A 15718-nucleotide genomic window follows, 5' to 3' on the forward strand; every position below is an offset into this window, starting at 1 on the left:
CCCCCCCCCCCCCAATCCATTTCATTAAGGTAAATGGGATTGAATAGAATTATTGCAAAAGAATCTGATCAAATCCGTCAGAATTCAAGGTGAATATAAAAGTTTTTAGGGTGAATTAAAAAATTGAAAATCTCCAAAGGGATCCATTGAATTTAATGGATTTTAAGGGAAATTTAATAGCAAAACTAACATTAATTTAGAAGAATTCAAGGAATCCAAGCAACTTTCGTGAAATTTACGAAAAGTTTGAAAGAATATAATTAAACAAAATTTTAGAATCAAAATATTTCTGTAGAATTGAGTTAAATGTGAGAATTTAAGTGAATTGAAAAAACGACGAAATAAATTAAATTCTATAAAGATTGGAGAAATATAAGGAAAATGACAAAAACTCTATGAAATTTATAAAAATTCAACTGAATTAAAAACATTTCAAAAATATAAAAAATGCATCGAATTAATTAAATTTGAAATCAATTGAGAAGAGTTCAAGAAAATTCCCAAAAAAATTTTAAACCTAAGAATTTAACGTGAGTTTAAAAGACTTTAGTATTAATAAAAAAAGTTTAAAAATTGTAATCCATTCAATTGAATAGAATTGAGGGAATTTTAAATAATTCATCGAGTGTTTAAAAAATCCAGACATTTGAAAGAATTCAGGATGAATTAATAACAATTCAAGGTGAATTCGAATTAGTTTAGGAAATATTAAAGAAATAAAAAATTTTCCACTGCTTTCAGTAAAATTGGAGTGTTTCTAGGAGAATTACAGGGAATTATAATTGAACAAAATTTAAATAATCAAAAAGTGTCTATCAATTTGAGTATGTTAAATAGAAGTGAACAGAGTGAATCCAGTAACATTTGAGTGAGTTTAGAGAAATTGAATGAAAATGAGAAGAATGCTATGAGATTTGTAATAAAAATATATACAAAAAAATGTAAAAAGTTAATTGCATTTTTCAAAGATTGAAAAAAATTCAAGGGAAATAAAAAAATTGCATGAAATGCCTAAGAATGGAAGTTAAATTTAAAAAATCAATTAATTGATTAGAATTAAGCGAATGTAGAAGAATTGATTTGAATTAAAAAAATTTCAAGGTAAATTAAAAAATGCGAGATAATTCAAAAGAGTTCAGGATAAATTGATAAGAATTTAGGGTAAATTCCAAAGAAATTTGAAGAACACAAAAATATTACATATATTGATTTCGGTAAAATTAGAGTGCATTAAATAGAATCCAAGAGAATCAGATGAAATTCATATGAATCCAAGATAAATTATAAATAATTCAAGTGAATAGAACAAAATGGTTAAAATCCAGGAAATTCCATTGAATTCAGATAAATGGGAGGGAATAGAATTATTAAATAAGGATCTGATCACATCCGTAAGAATTCAATGTAAATTTAAAAGTCTTTAGGGCGAATAAAAAATTTTAGATCCTAAAAAGAAGGGGTTCATTGAATTCGCAGCCAGTGGATTTCAAGGGAGTTTTAAAAAATGCCAAATATTTCACTGATTTGAGTAAAATTGAAATTAAGTTCGAAGAATTTAAGACACTTTAGCAACATGCATCGGAATTTAAAAGAATATAAGTGAGCACAATTTTTAAAATAAAAATATTTAATGAGTGATATTCGATAAATATAAGGAAAAGGAGAAAAATTCTATGGAACTAATAAAAATTCAACTGAATTAAAAACAATTCAAAAATATTTTAAAAACTGATTGAATTAATTAAATTTGGAATGAGTTGAGAAAAATTCAAGGCAACACAAAAGAATTGGATGAAATGCCCAATAATTCATGGTGATTTTAACAGACTTCAGGGTTAATTAAAATAAAGTTAAATAAATTTAGTGAATTTAGAAGAATCCAAGTAATTAAATAAAAAAAGACAGGGTAAATTAAAAATAATTAAAAATAATTAAAAATAATTTAAAATAATTTGAAAGAATTCAGTATCAAATAATAAGAATGCGGGGTACTTTTTCGAAATAAATTGAACAAAATCAAAGTTTCCTGAGTATTCCAAAGATTTCAGTAAAATTAAAGTGAATTCATAGGAATTCAAGAGTATTCAAGGGAATTTAAAAGAGTTCACGGTAAAAGAAAAAATTTGATAATCCCAAAAAGGTCAAAGAGTTTAGGGTGAATTCATAAGAATTACAAAAATTCTTGGGTTCTTTATTTTTAATACAAAAGCAACGATAGTTAATTTTCATTGAAAAAGTAGTAAGACTTTAAATTTTGAAACAGTAACGATAACTAGTTCCTTTTAAAAAGTAACTTGCCCATCACTGGTAAAAATTCAGTAACATTGATCGCAGTGTTCCGTGCAGATCTCCAAGTAAGCGATTGGTACACGGCATAACACAAGCTCCTATTATCGAAGAAAAGGGAAAAGCAGTTCTACCTCCGGCGAGACCACCAAGGCCTTACGACAATAAGGTTCAATCTCTTGGTGCTCGTGAACCGCGGCAGGCTTGGGGTGAAGGAAATCCTAGTGATGAGTGCGTATTTTTCATGTGACATTTCACTTTTATATCAAAACCCCAGTCATCAATTTAATTTATTTCAATTGTGTTTGTTGTCTTTTTTCTGCTCTAAAGCGAGGGAGGGTTTTTGTCTGTCAGAGACGAAATCACCGGGACGCATACTCAAGGAGGCGCGTTTTCTCCAGTCTTGGGATCTCGTGTCATAAGTTATGCGGATGACGATACGGCCACTGAAAGGAATATTTATGATATTCCCGATTATAGTGAGCCGACAAGTTCGCCAGCTCCACAGGTAGGTGGCTGATTCAATTTTTGTTTGCTTTAAACGAGTGGAAAGAAGTAATTTATCTAACGGGAAAATATTTGTTTTATTTTAGATTCTGGAAGACGGATTGGTAACAATCCGACTAACACCAGATGAACAAGGTCGATTCGGATTCAACGTGAAAGGTGGATTAGATCTAGAAATGCCCATATTGGTCTCTCGTGTTGCGCCAAATACACCCGCCGATCGTTGTTATCCTAAATTAAATGAAGGCGACCAGGTATGTAGCTTTCGCTGCTCAAGGGAAATCAGGGAAACATAGGGGAATTTTATTGGTCAGCCAGAGTGGCGATTTGACCGGGAATTTAATTTAAAAAACGAGAATTTACTTCTGAATGCAGTAAAATTCAAGTTTTCATTGTTTTAAGGGCATGTGATACTTACAATTTCCCCGGCTTTTTTTTCCACAAAAATGAAAATTTTTAAATACTGAATTCGGAGATGCTATAAAATATCATAACGGATGTCCCCGGACTCTTTTTTGAGGGATAATAACAAAAAAGATTATTGTGCCAAATAAAAATTGTATGCATATGCACTGTTTTGTGGTTACGTCGTTTTTCATCTCTGCCTTTCCGATAATCTGGAAATTATTGATGAAATAAACTTTTTTGATTACCTGCAAACAAGGTTAGTTCCGGGAGATTAGTTACTATGTTCATTTGTAAGTCAAAGTTTTCGGCCAAAAATATTGTGTAGTTTGGAAGTAACGCTCGGGTGAATTGTAACACACATAACCTCGAAATATACACGCACGTTGTTAGCAATATAAAAAATTTTTTGATAAAAAAAAACAAAAAAAGTGTGTGGGGATGTCCGTTAGCATGTTCGACGTCATTTCCCAGATTTTGAAGGCAAAATATTTCTTATCCTAGGAAAAAAGCCGGGGGAATCTAACACTGAAAAAATCGATACTATTTCCTAAGCGCTATGCAAGTTAATCGCATTTTGCTAAATTAAAACTTTTTTGAATTAACCCACAAAAAAAGTGTGTGGAGACATCGGTTAGAATGTTCGCTATCATTTCCCAAATTTTTAAGACAAAATATTCATTATTCTAGAAAAAAGCCGGGGGAATCTAAAACTGGTAAAATCGACAATTTTCTAAGAATCACATGCCCTTAATAATTTTGGCAAATTTAGAAAAGAGATTTCTACTTTATCTACAATCCCGAGGCATATACATTTGTTTGTTAGGTTACGGATTTATAATTTTTTTCGGTTGATGAATCATAGATTTTAGATTACCTCAATTTACTCTAATTAAATTAGAATTTATTATTGGTCAAGAGTAATTTTTTATTACAATAAGAATTTAAGAATATAATTTAAGATACTTAATATTGATGAACTTATTTGTTCACGTGCAACTATCATTTAATGCACTTGACTTTACCTAGATAATTTAACAATTTTACTGTAAAAATCCGAGAAATGATCGACTTTTTATTAACTAAAAAGAGAGTGTAGCATATGATTTAAAGAACGTAATTTTCCTTGAATCCGATTTTGTAAATTTTCATCTATACTTTGAGAGAAATATTATTTATTTATTTATTTTTTTTATTATAAGAAAAACTTTTCGCAATTCTTTTCACTGTGAGTTTTTTTTTTTCGTTAACTTAGGTTTCATAATCGAATTGACGATATTCCTCATTTATCCTGACTTTAACAGGGAATTTTAGAAAATAATCATCGTTTTTATTTTAAGATTGGGAGTTTCTGTAAAGAAATATAATTTAAATTGGAATAGAACATTTTTGACATGGAGCGGGATTTTTTTTAAAGAATTATAATTCGGATTTAGAAGAAAGGAATTTAAAAAAATCCAGTTCAAAATCAGAATTCTTCACAATTTGGAAGTTTACCTCTTCCAAATTAAAAAAAAAGAAAGTACTTCAAGTAGTTTTCAGAGTTTTTCTAAATTATGATACAAAATTTTTTTGCATTGTTGATTGCGAATTTATCTTTCTTTTTAGTTAAAAATTGAACCAATTCATCTCGTTTTGAAAATATAACCACTAACTACTATTACATTTTTTATTGATAATTGATCCTTTCTAGTTTAAAATTTAACAATTTGGCTGAAAAGCTCGAACATTCAATTATTTAGTTGAAAATTCATATTTTAGTTGGAAATAAAGTTATTCGTTGAAAGGTAAACTTTTTTGTTAAAAATTAATTTTCTTAGTTGGAGATTCAGTATGTTAATTCAAAATAAATTTGTTGACATTTTTTTTCTTTCTTGGTTGAAAATTATTATTTTTTAAACTAAAAATGTTACTATTATTCCAGTTGAATATTCCATAATTTTAGTTAAAACGTCATTTTGTTGATTAAACATTTTCCTTTTTGGACTAAAAGTTCATCTATTCAATTTTCAGTTGAAAACTTTTTTTTGTTTTGTTTAAAATTCATCTATTTCAATTTAAGATTCATAATTTTAGTTGGAAATTCATCAGTTAGGTTGAAAGTTAATTTTTTTTAAACTAAACATGTAACTTCTATTTTCTGTTGAAAATTCTTTCTTTATTTCAAAATTCAACTATTTGGTTGAATATTTGTCTTCTTTAATTGCAGTTCAACTATTTCGTTAAAAATTCATGTATTTTGTTGAAAAAATGGTATTTTTTGGTAGAAAATGATTCTTTTTGTTTAAAAATTCATCTTTCTGATTGAAAGTTCAGGTATTCCGGTTAAATATTCATATACTTTAGTTGAAAATTCATCTGTTTGGTTTGAAAATTAATTTATTTTGCAATTTTTGCACTGTTGTGTTAAAGAATGTTTAGAATGAACGTCGTGAATTGAAATAAATGTTTGCGTTTTGTGGCAAATATGAATCTGTTACATTTAATTAACCAGGAAAATTAATAGACTTGACGTGGAAAAACCGGGGATTGATCGAGAATTTGAAATCCTCCGCCGAATCGCCACCTTGTCAGGGGAAAGTTAGGTATTTTCAAAAGAATCTTGCAAAAGTAGGGGAATTTCTATAAAAGACACTTTAAATAACTGCTAAGGATAATAAATTTGAAATTTTTTCATTTTATTTTGAAATTGTTTTATTCTTTTTATAAAAAATTATATTTTAAAAATGTTACAAGATTAATATTCTGGTCTTTGAATATTAAATGGTCAGAGAAAATGAAAAATTGTTTAATTCTGAAAATTGAAGTTTTGCGGCCAATGTGATATATTATTCTTGTTAGTCATTTAATGTCCTTGTACTTGTTTTTTTTTTTAAATTGCTTCCTCCTTACGATTATATTTGTTAGTTGAAAATTGTATTATTTGTTTAAAAATTACATAATTTTAGCTCATCCTTTTTGGTAGAGAACTCGACTTTTTTGGTTGCAAATTCAACTATTTTGGTAGAACATGAACTTTTTTGACAATAGATATTTTGGTATTGAAAATTTGTCTCGTAAAAAATTTGACTATTTGGTTGAATATTCTTCTTTATAGGTTGAAAATTGAACTATTTTTGTAATGTATTTTTTTTCCGAAAATTGAACTTTTTCATTTTTGGTTAAAAATTTGTATTTTTTAGTTTAAAATTCATGTATTTTGTTGCAAATCGTATTTTATCGCAGGAAAATTGTTTTATTGAAGTGTCAACTCGATCGAAAATGTAAACTGTTTTTGGTTGAAGTTTCATGTTTTTTAATTAAAAATTCGATTATTTGGTTGAAAATTCATGTTTGTAGGCTGCAAATTCAACTACATATTTGGTTTAAGGTTCAACTAATTTGTTGAAAATTCGTCTTATTTGCTTTAAAGTTCAACTATTTTGTTGATAATGCGACTGTTTGGTTAAAAATTAATTTTTTTTTGCAATTGAAAAGTCAACTATTTGGTTGAAAATGCAACTGTTCTTGTTTGAAATTTTTTATTTAAAGTTTGACTTTTTAGTTGAATATTCAGCTTCGGCAGTTGAAAAGTGAACAGTTTGTTCAGAATTCAGCTTTGTAAGTTGAAAATTCAACAATTTCGTTAAAAATACAACTAATTTGTTGCAAATTTCAATATTTCGTTATAAATTTAACTATTTTGTTAAAAAATCATCTTTTTTGTTGAAGTAAATAAATAAATTTAAATGTTTTAATTTTAATCTGAAATGTTTGTTTTCCACTTCTATAAGATTCGATGTTAATAATATGGCATGATTAAAATGCTGGCGTTCTAATATTATTGGCCAGGGAAAAGTCAGAGAATTGTGAAAATTACGTTTTTTGACCACCCTGTTTTAAGCAAATAGTGAGAAAACATAATTAATCATCCCAAAAATTTGGTATATTTTTTTATTATAGTATTTATTGATATAATTTAGTGTTACAGCGGCATTATACAGAAAATTAGAAATACTTCAATCGTGTTTTCTACTCTTTAGGTTGTTTACATAAACGGCATAGATGTAAACGGAATGTTACATGAGCACGTGGTCAATTTAATCCGGCAATCTCGTGATACTGGCACTGGCGAGCTAACGTTGACAGTCAGACCCAATGCTTTGTACAACGCACTTGCTGGAAATGATGAAAACTCGGAAGAAGAACCACCTTATAGGTAAACTGTCGTTCGTCAACAAGTTCTAATAAAAGTAGATATCTCAAAAACTACAATCAACTTTCTTTTCTACCAGATACGTGCCAGATGTACCGCACACAGCAGTTGGATCTGACGCCCTGGCGCAGTCAATGCTTTTACTTGCAGATGGTCTGGCCAGCGGAGCTCTTATCGCACAGTATGAGCAGCTTTATAGAAAAAATTTAGAACTCACTTCGTTAGAATCCAAGAAGCCTGAAAATCAAAACAAAAATAGATACAGGGACATTTCACCTTGTGAGTATATAATTCTGATCTAAGAACAGCTTTAAACATTGACGGGGCTCGGATTCACATAATTATTGACACTATTTGACAATTTTCTCGAGCGAGGACATTATTTTGACACTATTATGAAAAAATGGCCCTACTATTTCCTTTCTTTCCCTTCAAAAATATTTGTGTACTTTTTCGTTGATTGGCTAAAATAGCAGCTATCATTTCAGGTGCAAAAATATTAAATTTATTTTTTATTTTCTAAGCTTTTAAAATTGTATTTTCAATGTTTTTCCAAATAAAAGTCATATTTGTTGACCTATTTTCAATTGTTTATCGTTCAAAAATGAATTGTAACAAAATGAAAAAGTATCCAAATCTGATTTTTGTTTTAATCACAATCAAGAGTATAAATCATAAAAATCATAAATCATAAAATTACATTTTTAGTAATATACTGTCGATACATATAGCAGTGGAGAAAAAGATATAATTCTAGAAATTAGAAGTGTACAAGATTTAAAATGTCTAGAATTTAACAGTTTTTAAATAAATTAATTCCAAATTGAACACTATTTGAATATTCAAGACTTCGAAGTAGAAATCAATTTTCAAAGATATTCTTTATCTTTTTAAATATTTGTAATCGAAATTAAATTTTGTCTCATTTTATACAATCATTAATCTTTATTGATGATGTTCTATTCCTCTAGAAGTCTAATCTTTCTGGAATATAAATATCAGCGCAAGTCTGAGAATTTTTAAAAATTACATTTCCAAAAACCTGGAAAACTTTTTGAATTTGGAAATCAAAATCATGTAGCAACATTCTGGTATGATAAATGAAGTCAAATAGTTTTATTCGAGATTTCCACAAATAGTAACAAAATATCAAAATAGCATTTCTACATATATATTTAGTATAAAATTGACACAATAAAATCTTTTAGAAATTAAAAATGCCTTTCTTGACGAAATTTAAAAAAAATCTCTTTCTGTCACCTTTTTTGGTTAGAAATACTTGATAATGGTCTTAATAAAAAATTCATCCGTTTCGTTTGGAAATGAACTTTTTTAATTAGAGTTAAATTGCTTCGTAAAAAATTTGTATTTTCGTTTCGAAAATTCACAATATTTGCAGAAAATTGATCTATTTGGCTGAAAATTCATCTTTTTGGTAGGAAAAAAATTTTTTGGTTAAAAATTAAAAGATTTGGTTAAAGGTTATTCATTTATTCTGTTGAAAGTTCGTATTTTTTATTTATATCTTAATGTTTTTAAAAATTTTAAATTCAAATATTTCTTGTTTGTTAAAATATCAAATAGTACACAATACGTTAAAAATTCATCTTTTTGGGTTGAAAATTCCACTGCTTGGTTGAAAGTTACACCATTCTTGGTTAAAAATTTATTTTTCTCAGTTTAAAAATTTTTCTATTTAGTTAAAACAAAATTAGAAACGAGCAGCACATCCATTGTTCAAACTATTTAGTTAAAAATATGTGTAATTTTGGTTAAAAATGGATCTTTTTGGTAGAAAAGTAATCTTCTTGGTTTAAAATTGAACTATTTGGTTAAAAAGTTAAGTTTTTTAGTAGAAAAATAATCTTCTATGTTGAACATTCATTTTCTTTTTTAAAAATATAATTTTTTTACTGAAAATTTAACTGTTTTGTTAAACATTCAATTAATTGGTAGAAAATTCACTTTTTTGTTCAAAGTGCTTATACTCGAGGTGAGAATGTAACTGTTTCGTAGAAAATTAATCTTTTTAGCTTAAAAATTCAACACTTTGGTAGAGAAAATCAACTATTTGGTGCAAAATTAAACTGTTTTGTAGAAAATTCGTTTTTTTTTCTATTGAAAATTAATTCTATTAAATGAAAATTGAACGACAACATTATTTTTGGTTAATAATTGATCTTTTTTAGTCTATAAATGCCACTGTTTGGTTGAAATTTTTTAGATACTAATATTACGTCCATTGTTCAAAATATTTAGTTGAAAATTCCACTGATTGGTTAAAAATTATCTTTTTTATTGAAAATCCATATTCTCGGGTTGAAAATGCAACTGTTTTGTGATAAACTCGTATTTTTCTCTTGAGAATTTGACTTTTTAAATATATAAAACATAAAATCATTATACTTATTATTTTGAACAAGTATATTTCATTAATGAGAAGAAAATAAAAATAAAATGTTAGACAGCCGTTTAATGAGCGTTTTAATGGTCTACAGTTGGGTTTCTGCTAATTGTCCAAAACGCGTCAGGCCTACGACATACACGTATAAGTTTGTCATTTAAAACATTCCACACTACTATTGGGAATGGTTAAACTGCGACACGCCACATGGTGACAAAAATCCGAACTAGAAAGAATAGGTACAACTTTAAAGATGCATTTTAATTTGTGCCTAAAAGTGTTTTAACGATTTTTTTGTGTTTAAAGTATTTAATGGATAGTGCAAATAAGCTTTTGTCGGAAACAAAGTGATTTAGATGGACTTTACATCTTATACAGTGAAAATACACATTTTTTAACAGAAGTATTTTTTTAAGAAAAAGCAATTATTGTACTATTCATTCTAATTTTCAACAGATTATAAACTTAAATGGACTTATTTTGAAGCTAAAATTAACTCAAAGTAAATTTGTATTAATATTTACATGAAATATTTACTATTTAAAAATCTGATCTAAAAGTTAGGTTAGAATTCTTATTTCAATTCCAATCGTCTATTATTCGTATTCTTTGCATAATCTTGATAACATTTGTCGCTAAGTACATTAATTAAAGTTTATTTAAGATTCCAATATATTGAAACTTACATGAAATAGTGAAATAATTGTTTTTTTCGTTTAAAAACCTTTTTTGACAAAAATGTGTTTTTTTCACTATATAAGGTGGAAATTCGATCTAAAACGAATTGTTTTTTGATGAAGTTGTGTTTAGTATTTCAATCAATGTTTCAAACTTCACATAACAATAGTAAAAACACGTTTGTGCAAAAATGAAAATACATTTTTAAAATTGTACCTACTCTTTCTAGTTCCAGTTTTCGGCACCAGGTGGCAAAATGGTAGACCACCATTCCCAATATTGCTAATATTTTTCAAAATGTTTGTCACTATTGACACTATTTTTTAATCTCTCAAGTGAGTCCGAGCCCTGAATTGATCATTCTTCGTAAATGAGTTGACAAAACTAACTAATGATAATTGCAGACGATGTAACGCGGGTGATTTTAATGGGATCGGTGAATGGAGATTACATCAATGCTAATTATGTCAACATGGAGATACCAGGTTCAGGTATCATCAATCGATATATCGCAACACAAGGTCCTCTATCTTCTACGGTAGCGGATTTTTGGCAAATGGTTCTGGAAGCTGGCAGCACTCTAGTTGTAATGCTGACCACGCTCGTAGAACGCGGTCGAACAAAGTGTCATCAATATTGGCCTCTTCTCAATGAAAGTCTTACGTTACGAAATCTCACTCTCACATCTACCGCGGAAAATGTTGAAGATACGTTTGTCTTCCGAGAGTTCATACTGCGTGATATCAATGTAAGTTGTTTTCATTTTTTGTTTTAAGTTTTCGAATTGAAATATCGATCATTATTATGAATTATAAGACAGGAGGATGGCCGTAGGTCATTTTAGTTAGGAAATCTCTATAAAAGGGACTTTAAATATCTGTCAAGGATGATTAATATGACATTTTAAAATTATAATCGAACAGATTCTATGTTAACAATGTTACAAGATTCTGGTCTTTGAATATGAATGTTTCGGGGAAAATTAGGGCATTTTGCAAATTAAGTTTTTTGGCTAGTCTGATATAATATTCACGTTAGTCATTCATTCGCTGGCGATTACATTTTTAGTTAGAAATATTATTATTTGTTTCAAAAATTCAAAAATTTTGTTAAAAAGTCATTCTTTTTTATTGAAAATTCGTTTTTCTGTGTTGAAAATTCATTTATTTTGGTAGAAAATTAACTTTTTGTTAAAAATTAATATTTTAGTATTGAAAAATTAACTAAAATCTTTTTTAGTTAAATATTCGAATATTTTTTTGAAGATTCGTTATGTTGGTTTAGAAATTTATCAGTTTTAGTAGACATTTAACCTTTTTTCGATAAAAGGGCAACTGTTTAATTGAAAATTAATCTTCTTTGTTTAAGGTTTATGTATTTTGTTAAAAAAATCAATTTTTTTCCTTGAATTTAATTGTTTTTGATATAAAACTAAAATTTATTTTGTTTGAAATATCTACTATTACATTATTCATTAAAAATTAATATTATTTTCGTTAAAAATGGAACTGTTGGTTTAAGGTTCAAACACTTTGTTATAAACATCATTTTTGTTGAAAATTCGGCTTTTCATGTAGAAAATAAATATTCTTGGATGAAATTTTGTATTTTTCGTTTTTAAAAATTTTTCTATTTTGATTGAAGTATAAAGTATTTAATTATTTCGTTAAAAATTAATTTTTGTATGAAAATTACTTTTTTTCCGAAAATTGGACTTTTCCATTTTTTGTTGAAAATTTGTATTTTCTCGTCGAAATTTAATTTTCTCGCTTGAAAAGTCGTTTTTTGTTAGAAATTTCATGTTTGTTTGTTGAAGTATTAACTATTACATTTTTGGTTGAGAATTCTTTGTTTATGTTGAAAATTTTATTATTTTCTTGAATATTCATCTTTTTTTGTTGTTGAAATATTAACTTGAAGTTAAATATTTTTATTAAAAATTTGACCATTTTCTTTGAATATTCACCTTTGGTTAAAAATGCAACTATCTTATAAAAATCTTCTCTTTCACTGTAGTTTGTTTGCTGCGAGTTAATTATAAAGTGTTTCATTAAAAAATAATTTTTAAATATTTTAATGGTTGAAAATTCAATTATTTTGTATAAAATAAAAGTTATATTTTTTTGTAGAAATTTCAACTGTGTTGTTGAACATTTTTCAATTTAGACAGAAATTCGTCCTTTTGGATTGAAAATTCAACTCTTTTCTGGAAAATTCAATTATTCTGTTGAAAATTCAACTGATTTTTCGTTCAAAAGTCAGCAATTTGGTTAAAAATTCAACTAATTTGTTGCAAATTTCATTTTTTTTGTCGTTAAAAATTTAATTATCTTGTTAAAAAAACATCTTTCTGGTCGAAAATTCCACTGTCTTGTTGAAAATTCGTCCTTTTGGATATAACAATCTTTTTTTTTATGGCAAAAAGTCATCTTTTTGGGTTGAAATGAATACATTTTCTTGTCTTTTTTTTTGCAAACAGACAGGTGAAGAGAGAGACATAACACACATGCAATATTGTGGTTGGCCTGATCACGGGGTACCAAACGACTGGAGACAGTTCACGACCTTCACTGAACGTGTGCGAGCAGCTCGAACAGGAATAGTGGAACCAGCGGTTGTTCACTGTTCTGCAGGAATAGGACGAACCGGAGTTCTTGTACTGATGGAGACTGCCTTATGTCTGATCGAAGCCAATCAACCTGTATATCCCTTAGATATTGTTCGATCTATGAGGGATCAACGAGCAATGATGATTCAGAATGCTGTAAGTAATTTCAATATTCGCTAATATAAAAAAGGTCTTTGTATATTGTTATATTTTTCAATAATAGGTTTACATCTGAATTATTCACAGTGTGTTATCAGAATAATGTAATGCAATTCCACTTTGCAAATTACCATGGAATTTCAAATGGTTCCAACGAAGGGTTGACCACTAGATTTTTGAGTGTAGGTATACAAGATTTCAATGGATTCCATTGATTTAAAAAGATTTTAAAGATTTCAGAATTATTTCATAGATTTCACAAAGATTTGAGAAAGATTTTAAAGGTTTTAAAAGATTTAAGATTTCACAATGCCAGGGATTACAGCGGTTCTACTTTCTGGAAATTTAACTATTTTCGTAGAAAATTCAAATGCTTGATAGAAAATCTACTTTCTTTGTTTAAAATTGGTTTATTTAGATTTGAGAGTTCAACCGTTTGATTGAAAATTGGTGTTTTGTTTGAAAAATTCAATAATTTTGTTGAAATTTTCTTTCTTTCTTTATTGAAATATCTTTTTCGACTGAAAATTCAATTACTTCCTTTAAAATTAGTCTTCTCAGTTAAAAAATGTATCTTTTTTTAGAAGAAAATTGATCTTTTTTGGTTAAAAATTCAACTGTTTAGTTAACATTTTTACTTTTTTAACTGAAAATGAACTTTTTTGTTTAAAATTCAGATCTTAGTGTTGAAAACTGAAGTTTGGTTTAATTTGTTTTCTCTCTACTGAAATATATTTTTTTATTAAAAATTTTTTTGTTTCAAAATTCAATGTTTTAGTTAAAAAGTCAACTTTTTTGGTAGAAAATACAACTATTTGGTTGAAAATGAATTTTTTGATGAAAATTCGTGTTTCCGGGTGAAATTTTCAATTATTTGGGGCATATTCTTTTGTCTCTTTTGTGAAATATCTTTTTGATTGAAAATTCGTCTTTTTGGTTGGAAAATTCATCTTTCTCAGTAGAATTTTCATCTTTTTTAGTTAAAAATGCAACTTTAAAAAATTTAAGTTTTTAAGTAGAAAATTCAATTATTTTTCTGAAAATTCGTATTTTTATGTTTTCAACTTTTTTTATTTAAAAGAGAAAATCTTCTTTGGTAGGAATATCAACAATTACATGTATCTTTAAGAATTAATTTTTGAGTTCAAAATTCTACTTCTCGGCTAAAGTTTTAACTGCTTGGTTGAAAATATATGTTTTCCATTTGAAGATTTATAATTTTAGTTGAAAAATTGACTATTTTGGTAGAAAGTATACGTATTAAAAAAAAAAAGAACTGTTTGTTCAAAATTTATATTTTCGGGTTGAAAATGTAACATTTATGTATCAAATTGATCTTTTAGTTTTGAAAATTTTAAAATTCGGTTTGAAAATCCACAATTTATTGAAAAGTCGTCTTTCTTGTATAAATTCAATTGTTTTTTAACATCTCTCTTTACTAAAATATCTTTCTTAGTTCAAAATTAATTTTTTTTGGCTTAAAAATTTAACAATTTGTTTGGAAAATCTACTATTTTATTGAAAAGTCGTCTTATTTTATAAATTCGACTGCTTTTGATTTAAAATTAAAATATTTCTCGGTTGAAAAATCAATTATTACATTTTTTTCTAGAGAATTCATCTATTCTTGTTTGAAAATCCAACTACTTCGTTAAAAGTTGAACTACTTTGTTAAAAATTCATGTTTTTTTTCAAAGATTCATCATTTAAGTTATAAATTCATTTCTTTGGTTTCCACTATTTAATTGCGAATGTAACTATTTGCTGGAAAATTTGCATTTTTTTTAGGAAATTCAACTGTTTTCTATTTAAAATAAAAATATCTTTTGGTTGAAGTATCAAGTGTTACATTCATTGTTAAGAATTAATTTTTTGGTTTGGAAAATCAACTCATCGAATAAAATGAACTATTTTGTTAAAAGTATATTTTTTTGGTGAAGATTAATTATTTTAGTTACAAATTGAACTATTTTGGTAGGTAATATACTTATTTTCTTGAAAATGCAACCTTTTCGTTAAAAATTCATCTACTTTGTTGAAAATACAATATTTTTACTTGATATATTTTGAATTTGGAGCATTTAAATTTAATATTGCCTAAATTAATTACATTTCAAAGAAATGATTGCCCTATTATATAAAAATATAGTAATATATAAAAGTTGGTATCATCAAAAAGAATATCTTTCGAAAGCGCCTTGTTTTCTAATGTCTGGAATTTTGGTTTATGATTCTTAAAGAAGAAATCGAAACCTTGTAAAAAGGGGGGAAAACGGGACAAAATTCTCGATTTTAGTTGTTTTAGAGGATTTTTCAAATTTAAAGGGATATTTCAAAATTTCACAAAGATTTCAGAAGGTGTTTAAAAATATTTCTAAAAATTTTGAAGATTTCAAAAGATTTCGCAAAAATTTCAGAATGATATAAAATATTTCACAAAGGCTTGTATACCATATTTCAAGGGTGATCAACCCCT

General features: G+C 27.1%; 1 protein-coding gene across 6 annotated transcripts in view; it reads left to right on the top strand.

Moving 5' to 3' along the window:
• LOC117177917 (tyrosine-protein phosphatase non-receptor type 4) overlaps positions 1-15718 on the top strand; it is a 34491-nt gene that overhangs the window by 16259 nt on the left and 2514 nt on the right. For 4 of the 6 annotated variants that reach the window (XM_033369017.1, XM_033369020.1, XM_033369019.1 and 1 more), the window contains 7 exons: positions 2335-2517; positions 2617-2794; positions 2880-3047; positions 7221-7396; positions 7473-7672; positions 10880-11223; positions 12955-13239. In XM_033369017.1, the coding sequence (XP_033224908.1) occupies positions 2335-2517; positions 2617-2794; positions 2880-3047; positions 7221-7396; positions 7473-7672; positions 10880-11223; positions 12955-13239 (1534 nt within the window). The remainder of the gene's footprint in view (positions 1-2334; positions 2518-2616; positions 2795-2879; positions 3048-7220; positions 7397-7472; positions 7673-10879; positions 11224-12954; positions 13240-15718) is intronic. The other 2 variants (XM_033369021.1, XM_033369022.1) reach the window with 1 other exon arrangement.

Source organism: Belonocnema kinseyi, chromosome 8 (genome assembly GCF_010883055.1).
Source record: "Belonocnema kinseyi isolate 2016_QV_RU_SX_M_011 chromosome 8, B_treatae_v1, whole genome shotgun sequence".
Lineage (NCBI taxonomy): Eukaryota > Metazoa > Arthropoda > Insecta > Hymenoptera > Cynipidae > Belonocnema > Belonocnema kinseyi.